The following is a 13138-nucleotide window of genomic DNA, read 5'->3' as shown; positions in this document are numbered from 1 at the left end:
TGGTTATTTCTTGAAACTGCATCATCTCAACAATTAAGCATTCAATTGGAAATGTTATTTTACCCAGACTTTAAAGCCAACAGCTTGAGTTCAAGCCCCAGATTTTCAGAACTAGCTCTATTACACTGGGCAAGTTAAGCTCTCTTAGGCTCAAACTTCTGTAAAACAAAACAAGTGATGTCTAATTTCAGGTATACATTATAGCTCAACTGTAAACCCCATGGGGACAGGGATTTTCATTGTCTCGCTGCACTAAATCCGCAGCCCCTAAGTCAGTGCTCTTAAATAACAAGCGCTCAATGAATGCTTGGTGAAGGAATGAAGGAAGGGTAACATAAAAAGTGCTTAACCTCATGCCTAGAGTCTTGTGAGCATTCAGTAAACATTAGGCCGCTTTCCCAAATTATTATGGTGCTAGATAAGTGATTTCAGGATGATGCTAGAATATTTAACTCATTCAAATGCAGCGTGCATGAGGGCAGGAACCTGTTGCGTTTAGTGTTGAATCCTCACCTCCTTGAACCATGCCCAGCATTCAGTAGACACTCAGTAAATATCCGTTGAATGAATGATATGGGCTGTTCTTCCCAGACAGACCACGTGCTAGTTGAAGAGAAGGACCAGCACCGGGATTTTCTTATATTCTCACCCGGACTGTGTGTGCACAAAAGATATTCAAGCATTCATAGCATGGGAGAACTGCAGACTATCAGGGGCTCAAGGTTGCTTAGAACTACCACCATCTGTCAATTACATAAGTGTCATGGGGGCTATACAATAGTTTTGACTCCAAGTAACAGAAACATCTTCTATTACCCCTGAAACTCTTCCTGCAGACAGAATTTCGAGAGAAAATTGCACGAGAAAATACTCACTGAGAAATTCCACAACCTCTGTCACTATGAAAAATGTCATGGAAAAGGATTTTTCTTATAAAACAGCAACTTATGAAAGCAATCAGTGCTGGAAAGCTCAAAGATAGATGAAGAAAACAAGAGGAACAGATCCAACAGCTCTGGTTTTATGAATAGACGATTCCACCGCCCCACTCATTTGTAAGATTCTCATGAGATCTTTTTTTTACAGCAGGTTATGAATCATCTTCATGATATCTTTAAATGGATGATCAATACTATATTTTCCCATAAAATGTTTGGTTTGAAATCCGATTTTAAGTGCATTAGAGTTTTTGTGCACCGAATGGGTGAATGCCATAATAAATTGTCATCAAATATGAAAGAAATATAGCAGAGATTAATTGCCGTATTTATTTATGAGTCTATAAAATACCTTGTGACGGTCCTGGCACATTTTTGGGATACCAATTTGAACCTTCAGGAAAGTTAAAAGCATTAAAAGAGACTGCAAGGAGATTTATTATCAGAATGTTTTTAATTGCAGACCCAAGCAGACATGCAGGTATTAGAATGGCTATGCCCTTAATGGGCATGTCTCATGTGTTTCTCTTTTTTTTCCCCCCTTTAGAAATGATATACTTCCCATATTTTTATTGATTTGTGAAGATTTGTCATAAATTACTCTGGCCAGCACGTGACATCACAAATGGTCCCAGCTTCCCTAAAGTAGTGGGCCCCAGGTGGCACAAAAAAAAGAAGGCTCCTGGCCAGTTCTAATGCTCAGCTTTAAAAGTAGGAGAAACCACAGTGAAAGAGAATACCAGCAGAATGCAGCTAATCAGACAAAATGTATATGGCTTGAAGCTGCTCATATTTTAATTGAAGCCTTAAAGTCTACGACAGTGAAATCCTTTGGGAAGAAGAATGACAAAATAGCATCTTTAAAAAGTGCCTGTTAGCAACGGTCCAGTTAAATTGCTGTATGCAAAAACGCACAGTCCCTGGCTAGAGTCAGAGCCAGCACCAAATCAGCTCCCTTTCCCACTTGTCTAAGCCATGACTCTGTCCCCTAAGTGTACACTCAAGACCGCTCCTAGGCCCTGTCGCAAAGGGGAAAAAAGACATGGCATCTTATCCTAGCAAGTCCTTATGTGTGACTTCTTTCAGGTCTTTATTTTTTACATGCATATTTTTTCCCCAAAGACTTTGGCTTCAAAAGCTGTTCCCTGGCCTTCAGATCCATACATCTGTCATTAACTTACAATTTTAATTCCTTGAGATGCCTTGAGCTTATCACTAGAAAGATATCACCATCCAGAAGATAAAAATAATCAAGAATTTCTATACATAGAACCTGCTTTGTAAGTGAGAAGTTAATGTACCAACCCCCTCCCCCAGTCTACTGATGCAAAAACAAAGATTAAAATATGTATATAAATATATATATAAATATATAATTTGGTTAGTGACTATATATATACAGTCATATATATGTATATCTTTCTGAAAATAGTCACTAACCAAATTCCATTAATTGTTTTATAAACTGTCATAGATATATAGACATAATCTTGGCTGAATTTCTTAGAGGTTTTTTGTTGTTGGTTTTGTGTTTTTTTGTTTTTTTAGTTTTTTTTTTAATATTCTTATCCATCACAGCTGGGTCTGTTTGCTGTTTTCTATTTGAATTAATGACCATCATCAAATTTCTAAAACTCCCAAAGTATTACAGAAGCTCTTTCATAATACAAGTTGATATAAAAGCACATAGTAGAGACCCTGAACGAGTGTGCTTACTACAGCATCTCTTTAGATATTTTCTCTGCTAAATTACACTGTGTTATCCCAGGGCACGACATCTCCAGCTGTATCTGGCTTTATGTATGTTTGAAATAAGGTCTTGTGGAAAGACCCAAAGTGGGGAGGTCTGAATTCTGGTTCCTCCTCTCTCACCTATTGGGTTATGTAATCTTAGATTTGCTTCCCACCTCTCCAGTTTCCTTATCATGAACCTTAAGTAAGGTAAAGCAGGTTTGTACCTGGCTCACTGACACACCAGGATCGCTGCATTATCTCGTTTTTTACTTTATCCAGAAGTTCATTCTTTCTTTCTATTTGCCACCTTCCTGACAAGCAACAGCAGCACCCTCCCTCATCTGGGAATTATTGCCTTTTTATTTTCCCCTCCTGATGCCAGAGTTGCTGCTGACAATATGTATTCAGGCAAGGGGGCTCGCTGTGTTTCACGATCAGATGCCATGCACACTACTTCCGTCAAAACAATTAGTGTTCCTTTCGGTTTTACTCAGGGAGACCTGCGGTGACTGATCAGTATAAATTATAGATGCTTCTGTCCAGATGCACTTGTTCATTCATGCATAGATTTGAGGAAATTTCATTCTTCTCAGTTCAAAAACCGTCACTAAAAATCTCATACTTAAAAAATATAATTTAGCACATTTTCATCAGTGTTATTTTATCCATATACTTAACACATTCCATCTATGATTTGAGGCATTTGAAGTTGATTTGGGGCATTTGGGAGTTATCATTCCCTCCCTGTAAAATGTGCTGTCTTTCTAAATCATTAGGAAATGATGGCTATTTAACTCAAAATAGTGCAATGTGATTTTTTGTGTGTGTGGTACCTGCACTCAGGTTTACTGTCAAGACACATCCTTTACTCTGCCGGCTCAGGACCTTCAGTGCATTTCAAGCAAAGCAACATGAACTTCAAATAAACGATGTGGATTAGTGTTCTCCCTCCTCCAAATAGGCCTTTGACTGTTGACTTTGTTTTAATGAGCAGCTAGAGGAACTATCAGGGCATGTGGCATAATACAACAAAAGAATCTGTATCATCTGTATAAAACACTTTAGGTGGAAGGACTCCCTTAAATATAACTGGGAGGGTTTGTATTTCAGAGGCTTATTTACTTGCTTCAGTAAAATTCAACGCGTACACATAGACAATTGGGCATTTTTCCCGAAACTAAATTAGTCGGCGCTGAATAAAGCAATGAAAAGCCAGCACGGTGGAGAAGCTCAGAGCACTTTGGCTGCAGAGGGTGAGTGCCTGTCGACAGTCAGGAGGACGAGAGCAAATTCCACGGCAGCTTCCCTGAAGCACCTTCCAGGAAAGACTTCTTTTCACCTGAGGTTTCTGCCAGTCAGAGGTTGATACTGGTTGAAACTGATGGTTTGGTTTTGTAATGAGGGCCCCAAAATAATGGGAAAAGGCACACTTCATAGGACCCCTTTTTAGGGAACATAGACCCTTTTTTAAGGTGGTGACAATCAAATGTCAGCGGCACCAGGTAGGTTTGCTTTGGGTGCAGCCTCTCCCCAGGAAAGAAATGTTAAATCAAGGTCTCCCATGCCTGGAAATTGCAGCCTTTCTCCCCAAGACATCCTGATACCTTAAAGCAACTTTGGACACAATAGAAAGATGCCTTAACAGAAAACCTGCTCTTTTGTTTGTTTTCTTTTCTGCAGATGAAGAAAAATGCTGAAGCATCTTCAGAGTCTCACCTCCCAATTCACTTCACCACGGTTCTTCCTCCTCTTTTCTTTCTCTTTTGAAAAATCTTGTTGCTTTTCTCGAATCCTAGAGAGCAAAGACAAGAGGTAGGCCTGGAGGCCCTGCACACAGCATTGATACTGCAGAGGTCTTATAAATCAGCTGAAAATCAATAAATTCTATATGGTAGTTTCTCCTTTGCAATCAGATTGCCAGGGGACAGAACTAATGCTTTTTCTTCACCACCCTCCCCATTTTTATGTCATAAAAAGAAAAAAAAAATCTGCTTAGGAACGAATGGGCAATCAAAGTTGCTGAGTAAGTATTTCAACTACCTAATTTTATTACTTTACAATTGACATACCTTCCCTCTGGAAATGTTTGCAATTAATTAATTAGCAGTAATCTTCCCCAAGGGACTAATTTAATGAATTCTCTCCAATTCTTACGTTTAAAAAATAGCTTAGATGTATCCAAGCTGCAAACGTGTAGATGGCTCCAAAGTGCATTTTGAAAAATCGAGGGATCTTATCTATTACGGTGAATTTTTATCACTAAATCAATCTGGCGATAACTATAATTCTTCTTCTAACTAGGAGTTTCCCGGGTTGAAAGCAAGGTTTCTCCAAGGTAACGACACTGTAGCAGCAGCCAGGAAACCTCGCTGGGTTTGTTCGTATTTAGAATGCAGCTTGTCCTCATGTTAATAATCTCTTAGGCGGAGGAGTCTTCGGTTTGCGCTTATCCAAGCTCGGTGCGCGTTCTGCAGAATATGTAAAGAAAAAAGAAGCCGATGTCCTTCTAAAGACGTCGCTGGCTTCCGGGCCTACCAGTCTCCTCTGAAAGGTGCCGGAGGAAAGCTCGTGGCCAGGGATTCCGGGCCAGGTCCCCAAACCTTGTCCGTCCCTGGGCTTCCTCCTTGCCTCGCCAGAACCCAGGGCAGAGATCCGGGTTGTTCCTAACCTCGGCGCCACACGTTCTTGCGTTTCAACTAGAAAATAAAGCTGGGGCCTTGAACCATCCCCGCCGCCCCGATTCCTCCGGGGAGGTGCAGAGAGGGCCTGGGGGAACGTTTTTGTAAACTGTAAAGCGCGGTGACCCCGTGAGTGAAAGGCGAGGCATTCGATCCCGGTAGCATCCCCCGAAACGCCACCCACCACCACCACCACCAGGCCGGCAGCCCCTTTACGCCCCCAGACGTCGCAGGTCAGAGGCCCTCAGCGGGGAGGCTCCGGGCCTGGGGATTGAGCCTTTGGGAGTGCAGGATCTACGGTGCTTGCAAACTGGCGGCCGCTTGCCCGGGAGCCAGGCCTAGAGGACGCGGCCCCCTCCCAGGCACCAACGAGCTCGTCCGCCCATCAGTGCCCTTTTGAGAGCCCCTGGGATGGAGGGGGTGGTCAGACCGCTAGGCCCAGCCAGGCGACCCAGCGGAGCGCAGGGAATGGGCCGCCCTCCCCGCGCGCTGAACCGCGGCTCGCCAGCGCCACCCCCAGCGGCGCGCAGCGGCTGCAGCTCGGCCCCAGCGCCTTCCTGCGGCTCCCCGCTCCCCCGTGGACACAGCTCGCCGTGCGCACGAGGCAGCCGAGTCTCGCCTTCGGAGGAGACGCCCAGGAGTCTCAGGCCGTGGCCTGCAGATGCCGGGGGTCAGACTTGGCGCCTTTCCTGGCAGAGTCCGAAGGGGGGATCTGAACCTTGACCTCGAGGGGGCGCTATTCGGCCTACTGGAGGGCCTGAAAGCCGCAGAGAAGCCCCGGGGTCAAGGCCCTGGCAAAGCCCCGGGCATGGAGAGCCTGCATCGAGCTAGAGTCCTAGGGAGACTGGGGCGGGGAGCCAGGTCCCCGAGGACAAAGACGGCTGGAACAGTGGGATCCACTGACGCTGCCCAGCGCTGCCCCAACGAGCTCGGGGCCTGTGGCGCGAACAAACTTTCCTGCAGCGGAGGGGCGGGGGCGGGGGCGGGGGCGGCGGACTGGAGGCTTCTCCCCCGAGCTTCTGCTCTCCTCCACCTGCCAGCTTTCAACCTCCGCCCAGCCTTCGCCCACCCCTGTTTCCTCCCCTCCCCCGCGCGCCTCTATTCACTTAGACTCCTCATCTCTCTCCTCTCCCCTCCTCCTTCTCCCTCTAGCCTTTCTCCCCCACTTTTCTCCTGTAGTTTCTCCTGTCTCTTCTTTTGTATTCTCTCCTCCCTCGCTGCCCGGTGCTTCTCTCCTCCTCCGGGCCGCAGGGGAGGCGGTAAGCGCGCTGCGCCCGGGGCCTGCGCGGCACAGTGGGAGGCGTTTCTGCTACTTCTCCCGGGTAATTTGGTGAGATTGTATGTGCGCGCGCGCGTGAGTTTAAGGCGAAAACGGTAGGATCCTGCGCCAGGCAGAGAGGGTCAGGGTCTTTGACTTTCCTCACCAGCTGCACAAACCTCCAGGAACAAGTGTGAGTGTGGTGAGTGCGCGCGCGCGCACGGGCTGGCTGCGCTTGGCAGGCTTGGTGGCCCGGGGCCCCAGGGCTCGGGGGCCCGCCTGGCAGCCCGGGATTACCGTGACGTCACATTGAGCCTCTGGCCACCTTGGACTGGGGCACCTCGGGAGCTGCACGGCCCCGCGCCGCGCCTCACCTTGCCTCGCCACCGCGCGCTTTTGGAAACCCGCATCCTCTCCCTTCCCCTGCCCATCCATGGGCCCTTCTGTCTTCCGGACCACGCGGGCCGGAGGGGAGCCTTCTGGAGCGCAGGGCTCGGCAGCCGGGCTGCCTTCGGCTCTGCCTCCAGTCGCGCCAAGCGGGCGGAGGAGCCGGCGCTGGGCACCGGCAACCGTGTAAGGAACCGAGGCCGCGGACGGCTGGAGGCGCAGAACGGCGGGGCAGAGGCGGGAACTCGCAAGAGAAGAGGGAGGTGGGTCACGGACAGCCACCATGTCCTTCCCGCACTTTGGACACCCTTATGGCAGCGCTTCCCAGGTAAGAGCCGCCCCCTTGGGGGATGGGGGCAGGCTGGAAGGAGGGAGCGCCTAGTGCAGGAGCCTGCTCCTAAACGCCCCCCTCTCCCACGAGTCCCCGGGGAAGTCAGAGAGAGCGGGCGCCTGGGTAATGTACCACCGACCCCTCTGACAGCCCCAATCCCTGGCTGAGAACGTTCAACTCCCCCAGTGTAAGCTGGAAAATCGTGGGACCCGAAACTTGGGCACTCTGGCCACGAGCTGCGTGAGGTGGGTGGGATCTCGGGAATCTTACAGAGAGGCCTCCTTACTGTACAGATATCCGAGGTGGCCAGGAGAGTCTCAGACTTCCAGTCCAGAGCCCTGTCCGTCTCACTGTTTTTCTGGGCTTGTTCGTTTGTTGTCCTCTGTTCTTTTCCTTCCCTTTCCATGGGCAGGTCCAGGCGCTCTGCTTCTGGTTCCTTCGATTTTTCCAGACCTGGGTGGGTACTGTACAGTGACAGTGTTTCCTGGGGAAATTCTGGAGAGCCCACCCCTGTTCAGTTTCTCTGCAGAGTGCCAGAAGGCTAGTCCCACTTGACCTCTGCCCCGCTTTGTGATCTAGGATAAGTCTCCTACTCTCTCTAGCCCTCATTCCCTATCTATAAAATGGGAGCAGGAGTGAGACGTGGTCTCCAAGACTACCTTCAAGTTCGGCCTTTGTAGGATCCTGTGACTCCGGGGAGGGAGGGTTCGCGAGGGAACTGGCCGAGGCTGGCTTCTGTAATTTGGGTTTTAGAACCTTCCCATGACCCGGAGCCCCTGGAACTCTGGAGCTTTAGCAAAGGTTTAGGAGTATTTATAAAGGCAGTTTGGATAAATTGCGTCTACGGATAATTCCTGACCCAGTCCTCAGCAGAGCGCTCAGTGCAAGCACGAGGTCGCATTTAGTTTATATTGAATGAAGGAATGATCTGGCAGTTCCGCCGCTGGCTCCCGCCAGCCCGAGGCGCCGGTCTCTGACCTCCGGTGCCCCTCCTCTCGCCCCCGTAGTTTCTGGTGTCTGCAAGTTCCAACGCCACTTGCTGCGAATCCGCCCCGCGCTCGGTCCCAGATGTGGCCTCAGGCTCTACCCCGGCGGCCGCGCTCTGCTTCACACCCTACGACAGTCGGCTGCTGGGCAGTGCGAGGCCCGAGCTGGGCGCGGCCTTGGGCATCTATGGGCATCCCTACTCGGCCGCTGCAGCTGCCCAGAGCTACGCAGGCTACCTGCCCTACAGCCCGGAGCCGCCCACGCTGTACGGGGCGCTGGTGAGTAGCTGGGGTGGAGCCTGGGTCTGTGCGTCCAAACCTACCCTCCTGGGGGCAGGATGGGCAGGGGCGAAATCCAGTGTGAGATCTGCATCTAGGAAGGATGCACAACTCCGAGGAAAGGAAAAGGTTAGGATTGTATATAAAGAAAAAACAAATCTTTACCGTTTACAGGAGTCCGTCCTGTTTAGAAAGCATCTGTACTTCTATTAATTGCGTGAGGTAGGCAAGTCATCACTCGGCTCAGGGTACACAGGAGGAGACTGAGGTGCAGAGGGGCTCGAATAACCTTACCCAAAGTCACAGAGATAGAAAGGGTCAGGGAACAGCTCTGGAAGGGGAGTAAAGAAAGTTCCCCAGCTGGTGGGAGGGGGGAGGGGCTGGGGGGCACAAGTAGTAACAGTAATCTTCACAGCTAATATTTAACTACTGTTATTCTGCACCAGGAACTCTGCCAAGCATTCTTCTTCAATAACCTCTAGGCATTATTGTTATCCCATTTTACCAAGGGGAAACTGAGGCATAGAGGGGTTAAACAACTGTGCCCAAGATCACACAGCCAATGCGAGTGGTGGTACTGCAATTGGAACCAGACTCGACTCCAGAGTTCACACCCTTGGCAACTCCCCACCCCTCCTTCTCCCCAGATGTAGTTCTGAATTCTTCCTTCCTCCCCCACCAGAATCCACAGTATGAATTTAAGGAGGCTGCAGGGAACTTTACACCCGGCCTGGCGCAACCAGCAGCCTATTATCCCTATGAGCAGAGCCTGGGGCAGTACCAGTATGACCGGTAAGGCATGGGGCATTGGTGGCTGGCATCGCAAGTCCTTCCCCCCCTCCCTGGCCAAGGTAGGACCAATCCACAGGGCATGGGGGGCTGTGTGCTAGGATGGGGAGCAGAACCTCACTTCCAGGACGTAAACAGTCTCCTGACTGCAGCCCCAGGTTCCTCACCCCAGAACTGTGAGCCAAGTTCTCCCCCAGGTACGGAGCGGTGGAGTTGGGTGGCACTGGGCGCAGAAAGAATGCCACCCGGGAGACCACTAGCACGCTCAAGGCCTGGCTGAACGAGCACCGCAAGAACCCCTACCCCACCAAGGGCGAGAAGATCATGCTGGCCATCATCACCAAGATGACCCTCACCCAGGTGTCCACCTGGTTCGCCAACGCGCGCCGGCGCCTCAAGAAGGAGAACAAGATGACTTGGGCGCCCAAGAACAAAGGCGGGGAGGAGAGGAAGGAGGAGGGTGGAGCAGAGGAATTGCTGGGCTGCCTAAATGGTGACACCAAAGGTACCGAATGTTCACTGCCCCAACCTGCGTGGGTTTCCAGCCATCAAGCAGTTTAATTGGATTTTCACAACCACCCCGTGGGGTAGCTTTTATGAAGGCACCCCTCTTGCTTACCCTTGCACGTGCAACCCCTGCATGCCTCAGGGCCTTTGCCTGTGTGGTTCCCTCTGCCTGGAATTCCCTACAGAGCCGGCTTCTTCTCGACTTGAAAGTGCCACATCCGAAAAGCCTTCCCGGGCCACCCACGCCAACTAGCTTCCCAAGTTATTCTCTATCACGTCAGCCTACTTTATGTGCCATACTTACCCCCTCAGGGATGTCAACTCCCCTAGAAAGTGTCTTATCCACTGCTGTATTCTCTAAGTTCCTAATACCTAAATGCCTAAATGATGTCTGGCGCATAGTTGGTACTTAGTAAATATTTTCTCAATTAAATAATACACACCAGCCACCTGTGGGTGTTGGAATTGGGTAAAAACTTTCCCTTGCTTTTTTAAGGCTGAGGAACTGAGATCCAGGTCTTAGGCAGCGAAAAGTGGACATTTCCTTGGGGTATCGGAGGGGAGGAGTCTTCCAAAGGGTGGGGGCAGGTCTAGGGGCGGGAATTCTTTTCCTGCGGTGCACCGGCAGCCCGGGGGCAAATGTAGGAGGCTGTGTGGCCATCCTGGTGAATTACACCGAGAATGCCCCGAGTGCAGAGCGCGTTTGCTAAAAGCTTCTCAGGGATGGGCACTCCCGAGGATTTCCCTTGGGGCCTGGGGCTTTTCTCACTCGCTCCTGATTTCCCGCAGACGTTTCTGCTAGCCAGGAGGCTCGGGGGCTGAGTGACCTGGAAGACCTGGAGGAAGAAGAGGAAGAGGAGGCGGATGAAGAGGAGGCAGTGGCCACAGCTACGGACAGGCTGGCTGAGCTCCATGAAGACACTCAGTCGCTGCCGGCGGCACAATGTGCCGCAGCTCGAGAAGGCCGGCTGGAGCGCAGGGAGTGCAGTCTGGCGGCGCCCCGCTTCTCGTTCACTGAGCCCCCCAGGTCGGGAGAAACCGACTTCCTGCGGGCCGAGCCAGGAGGCCCCACTTTGACCATGCACTACCCCCGCAGCGAGAAACCGCGCATCTGGTCTCTGGCGCACACTGCGGCAGCCAGCGGCGTCGAAGGGGCACCTCCAAACCTGTCCAGACCACGAAGTCCTGAGTGCCATCTGATTCCCGGACAGCCTCCAGGCCCCGGCGCGCGACCCGCGGTCCCCAGAGACTCCGCGTGCGAAGAGTCTTCCCGAGTAGCCAAAGCCTTTGGAAACCCCTCGTTTGCCCAACAGGGCCTGCCTCTGGACTGTGCGCCGTGCCCGCGGAAGAGGGCGCCGGCAGTGCAGTGCCAGTACCAGTCGGGAGCAGAAGGTAGTGGGCCCCCAACGGCGCTGGGAGTGTCTGTGCAAAGGACACCTTCCCCCGACACACACATCCATCCACCCAGCCCCCGGGTGCCCAGCCGCTGCACACTCTCTCTGCCTCTCCAGCATGCCCAGGTTCAGACCTAGCACAAGATTGTCTCACAGCACTCCTTGAAACAGAAGCTTAGAGATAAAAGTTCTAGTTACCGAATCTTAAAACCAAATAATAATAAGCTCAGAATGAGACAGTAACTTGCCTAGAAAACCCTTAGAAAGTCATTGAAGAGATGGACAGCTAATATCTCGCCAATGTTCAGCCCAATGTGCCAGATGGGCACCACCATGACCCTCTCCGGCACAGGCACCCTTGTCCCCTGCCTGCCCTTCAGAGGAAGCCAGCTGGCTCCTGCTGTTCCGGTACCAAGACTTTGCTAGGGCTAGGCAGGTACCAGGGCTTTCCCGGAAGTCTGAGGGGAAGGGCCAGATACCTACAGTCGGTTCAAGGCCAGTGCTTAAGTTCAGCTTGCAGCCCTCTGTGCCGCCCACTAAATCCCTAGGGGCGTAGCTCAGGTGGGTGCTGTCCCTGGAGAGCCCCCCGCCCCCCACCAAGAGCTCACCCCCAAGCAGGGCAGGACTGCCAATCAGTGTCTCCTGCCCCTGGCTGGTTCTCTGGCTGTGTTTGGTGGAAGGGAATTTCACCCCACAAAGGGACATTCCCGAAGCATTTGGCAGCCTCCAGCAATTACTGTCAGATTCTGCTCTTTGAAGTAATTTCTCTCAGGATTAGCTACTGGCTTAGAAAATTGGGTTACACTGTTATTTGAATTTACGCATAACGGGGTCCAAATGTTACCTCTGGCAAGCAAATTGCCTCTAGACCTTTGATTCCCTTTGGATGAGATATCACTGACCTCAGATTTCCTAGGAATCACCAGCAAGTTGCCCTCGGGTTTTAATCAACCTTTCCTCTCTCAGCAGGTTAGCGCAATGGCTGCGATTTGCAGAAGAATCTTGGAAATAAGCCCTACTTTTTGGAACTCACCTCCACACTAAGAAGCTGAGAGACCTCCCCAGGGTCTGGGGCTCTCACTTTGCCTAAGAGACAGACACACAGAAACCCTCCTACCGGCCCTCCTCGCACGCAGAGCTGGGAGTGGCTGGCAGACGTGCATTTTGTCAGATCCCACGGAGGAGGTGGCAGGGCACCTTGGGGAAGGTCAAGTGGGAAGGCTTGTCGAGTCTGCACCGTGCACGGACTCAGCATCCAAGTCTCCCTCTCCCTTCTGGATTCGGGGTCTGAAGCCACTCCCTCTCCTGCTCACGCCCATCACCCTCACTTTGTAACTTCAATGCTGACTTGGCCCCTAAGGACCACGTGGGTCTTCTCCCCCTCCCCACTCCTTGTGTCCTTAAAAATAATCCAACCGAACCCAAGCTGTGTGGCCTCTTTGCGTCAGGGGAGCCTGGTAAGGTCGGGGTGGAGGGGAGGCTGAAATGTGGTTCTGGGGACAGGATGCAGATTTCAGTCCCTTTCGGAGCTGGGAGAGAAACTGACAAGGGAATGGTCAAGGCCACGGCGCCTGCGGCTTAGCCCACCGAACTGCGGCCCCAGCCAACTCGCAGAGCCCGGCAGACGCCCGGCCGATTCCTGGGAGTTGGGGAGGGGGTCGGCAACTGGGGGCAGGGAAGGCGCGGCGTGGAGCCGTCAGGCTATTTGTGTGGAAGCTGCATTTGTTTCCGGGTTCGTACTTGGGTTTTAAGTTTGTTGGGAGGAGGGGCGAGGCGGATCCTCTTGTTCGTCCCTGGGCGCACCGCTGGGACCCCCGCGCTCCTCCCCTCCGCCCCAGCGGCCAAGTGTGACAGCTT

General features: G+C 51.5%; 1 protein-coding gene across 2 annotated transcripts; it reads left to right on the top strand.

Annotated features, from left to right (window-relative positions):
• Window positions 1-6946: 6946 nt before the first annotated feature.
• IRX6 (iroquois homeobox 6) lies at window positions 6947-12675 on the top strand. Of its 2 annotated transcripts, none has more exons than XM_061173300.1 (6): window positions 6947-7323; window positions 8334-8591; window positions 9274-9383; window positions 9578-9885; window positions 10677-11279; window positions 12251-12675. In XM_061173300.1, exons 1-6 carry the CDS (start codon window positions 7279-7281, stop codon window positions 12253-12255), a joined length of 1329 nt encoding a protein of 442 aa, XP_061029283.1. In that variant the 5' UTR covers window positions 6947-7278; the 3' UTR covers window positions 12256-12675. The 2 variants fall into 2 exon arrangements, with proteins under 2 accessions (XP_061029283.1, XP_061029282.1); XM_061173299.1 differs by having other exon boundaries at window positions 12248-12315.
• Window positions 12676-13138: the final 463 nt, after the last annotated feature.

The sequence above is a fragment of the Eubalaena glacialis genome, chromosome 18, assembly GCF_028564815.1.
Source record: "Eubalaena glacialis isolate mEubGla1 chromosome 18, mEubGla1.1.hap2.+ XY, whole genome shotgun sequence".
Lineage (NCBI taxonomy): Eukaryota > Metazoa > Chordata > Mammalia > Artiodactyla > Balaenidae > Eubalaena > Eubalaena glacialis.
Note: the sequence above shows the minus strand (reverse complement) of the source record. Positions and strands in the feature narration are given on the sequence as shown.

Coding starts and splice junctions, on each gene's coding strand:
- IRX6 (XM_061173299.1), top strand. CDS start 7,279: ATGTCCTTCCCGCACTTTGGACACCCTTATGGCAGCGCTTCCCAG. Junction 7,324..8,333: donor CTTATGGCAGCGCTTCCCAG/GTAAGAGCCGCC, acceptor TCGCCCCCGTAG/TTTCTGGTGTCTGCAAGTTC. Junction 9,886..10,676: donor CCTAAATGGTGACACCAAAG/GTACCGAATGTT, acceptor GATTTCCCGCAG/ACGTTTCTGCTAGCCAGGAG.